The sequence below is a fragment of the Paracoccidioides brasiliensis genome (assembly GCF_000150735.1).
Source record: "Paracoccidioides brasiliensis Pb18 unplaced genomic scaffold supercont2.2, whole genome shotgun sequence".
Taxonomy (NCBI): Eukaryota; Fungi; Ascomycota; class Eurotiomycetes; order Onygenales; family Ajellomycetaceae; genus Paracoccidioides; species Paracoccidioides brasiliensis.
Window position 1 is genome coordinate 3,615,626 of NW_011371359.1, and position 2,207 is coordinate 3,617,832.

The 2,207-nt window shown below is 51.1% G+C and overlaps 1 protein-coding gene across 1 annotated transcript; it reads left to right on the top strand.

Moving 5' to 3' along the window:
* Window positions 1–1,121: 1,121 nt before the first annotated feature.
* Window positions 1,122–2,030, top strand: PADG_02339 (mRNA export factor; the record flags this gene model as incomplete). Its single annotated transcript, XM_010759022.1, has 2 exons — window positions 1,122–1,376; window positions 1,452–2,030. The coding sequence occupies 2 exons, from the start codon at window positions 1,122–1,124 to the stop codon at window positions 2,028–2,030; spliced, it is 834 nt and encodes a 277-aa protein (XP_010757324.1).
* Window positions 2,031–2,207: the final 177 nt, after the last annotated feature.

Below are 2,207 nucleotides of genomic sequence, written 5' to 3' on the forward strand. Positions count from 1 at the left end.
CACCCCCACACACACACACACATGAGTGAAATTGCGGATTGCTTATCTGCTATAGGTTAAATAAGGTTAATAAGCCTGTCTCTGGTATATAACAAAGTTCGTCGTCGCATGGACATGCTTCTGGAGGTATCCAGGCCGCGCCAGAAGGATCCCACGGAATATCAATATGCATAGCCATATGGAGGGCGCATTTTAATGTTGAAGATCTCAGTGTCCATGCACGACGATCTGCAAGAAGCAACATTACAGCTCGCTCAATCTCGTCTACTACGTGCGCCGGAAGGGCGCTTCCCTCAACTTCAGAGCCGGAATGGGGAGAAATGGTTTCCTGCTGCTCTAGATACTGCTAGATGGGGTAGCTTTTGGTAGGACATGTAAGATGTAACTAGCTGCTTAGAGTACTTGTAGTGGTTCTCATCGGCCCCATTGAGAAGGCTGAGGGGGGATGGTTCGGTCGAGTGAGATATGACACGATATGCCAGCAGCGGGTTCCTGACCACCGATAGAACAGATATACAGTTGCAGACTGTAGCAGTTTCCTACTGGAACAGTGTCCTTCAGGAAAGTAAGAAAACTATATCTGCTTCACTCGCGCAGATTAAAGGATCTGGCATCATGGGTTCAATGGGGTAGGTAGTTTGTCTGGCAACATTGTGTTGAGCAGAACGGGAAGAAAAGTGCCCCTCGAACGTATTTGGAAGGCTTCTGAGAAATAACTATCTGGGAAAGTAAAAGTATCGTAGCTAGCAACAAACAGCCCTTTTTTTTTTTTTTTCTTTTTTTCCAACTCCCTCCTCATGGAAGAGACCAACCACGTCTTGTCGGTTGGTTGCTGCCCAACAGGAAGTGATCGAGCAGCAGCAGCAGCCGGGCGGGGGGGGCAACCCTCAAGTCAAAGCCCAGTCAAAAGTCTTGTTTGTCCTGTTTGCACTGGCGTCCCCATCTTTTCAAAGGCTCCCCCTAAAAAAAAAACACCGGCTCAAAGGACGAACCTCCGCTCCCCCAACAGCCTTGTTCCTAACCAGCTGAGACTGCTGTTCGTTGCAGGCCTGCGCATACAGCCCCAAGCGGATTTACAGGCCTGGCAGTAGGCGTTGCCAGGAAGAGAGTCTCGCCTCAAGATGGCGCTTTTCGGCACGGCAACAACTTCCACGGCCGTCTCCAACACCGCTGGAGACCTCTCGAAAGATGTGGCTCTCACCTCCCCCCCCGAAGACAGTATTTCCGATCTTGCCTTCTCGTCGGTGAGCGATCATCTTGCCGTCGCCTCATGGGATAAGAAAGTTCGCATATACGAGATCAACGAGCAGGGCCAGAGCGAGGGCAAGGCCCTTTTTGAACACGAAGCACCGGTCTTGAATTGCTGCTGGTCGCCTGTAAGTACGGTTTTGAATAGGTCTGAACTGATTCATATATATACATTTTGACTGACGCGTTCAATTTACACATAGGATGGTACCAAGGTCGTTGGTGCCGGTGTCGACAAGGCTGCGCGCATGCTCGACCTCCAGGCAAACGCAACATCTCCTGTCCAAGTGGCCGCCCACGACGCCCCCATCAGATGCTGTGCCATGATACAAAACCCAGGAAACTCCTCCCAGCCCCTCCTAGTAACAGGTTCATGGGACAAAACCGTCAAATTCTGGGACTTGCGCCAATCGATGCCAATCGGCACGCTCGAATGTCAAGAACGTGTCTATACCATGGACGTGAAAAATAAGCTCCTAGTAATCGGCACAGCAGACCGCTACATCAACATCGTCAACCTCGACCAGCCCACTAAGTTCTACAAGACAATGCAGTCGCCACTGAAATACCAGACGCGCGTCGTGAGCTGCTTCACCGACGCGACGGGGTTTGCCATGGGCAGCATCGAGGGCCGCTGCGCCATTCAGTACGTCGAGGATAAAGACTCTAGCTCGAACTTTAGCTTCAAGTGCCACCGTGAGAGTCCTGCCAATACGCGGGATGTTAGTAATGTCTACTCTGTCAAACTCGATCGCGTTTCATCCTGTGCACGGCACGTTTAGCACGGCCGGCAGTGATGGCACGTTTCACTTCTGGGATAAGGACGCCAAACATAGACTCAAGGGCTATCCTGCTGTGGGCGGGACGATTTCGAGTTCCGCGTTCAACAAGACAGGGAATATTTTTGCGTATGCCGTTAGCTACGATTGGAGTAAAGGGTATACGAATAATACGCCGCA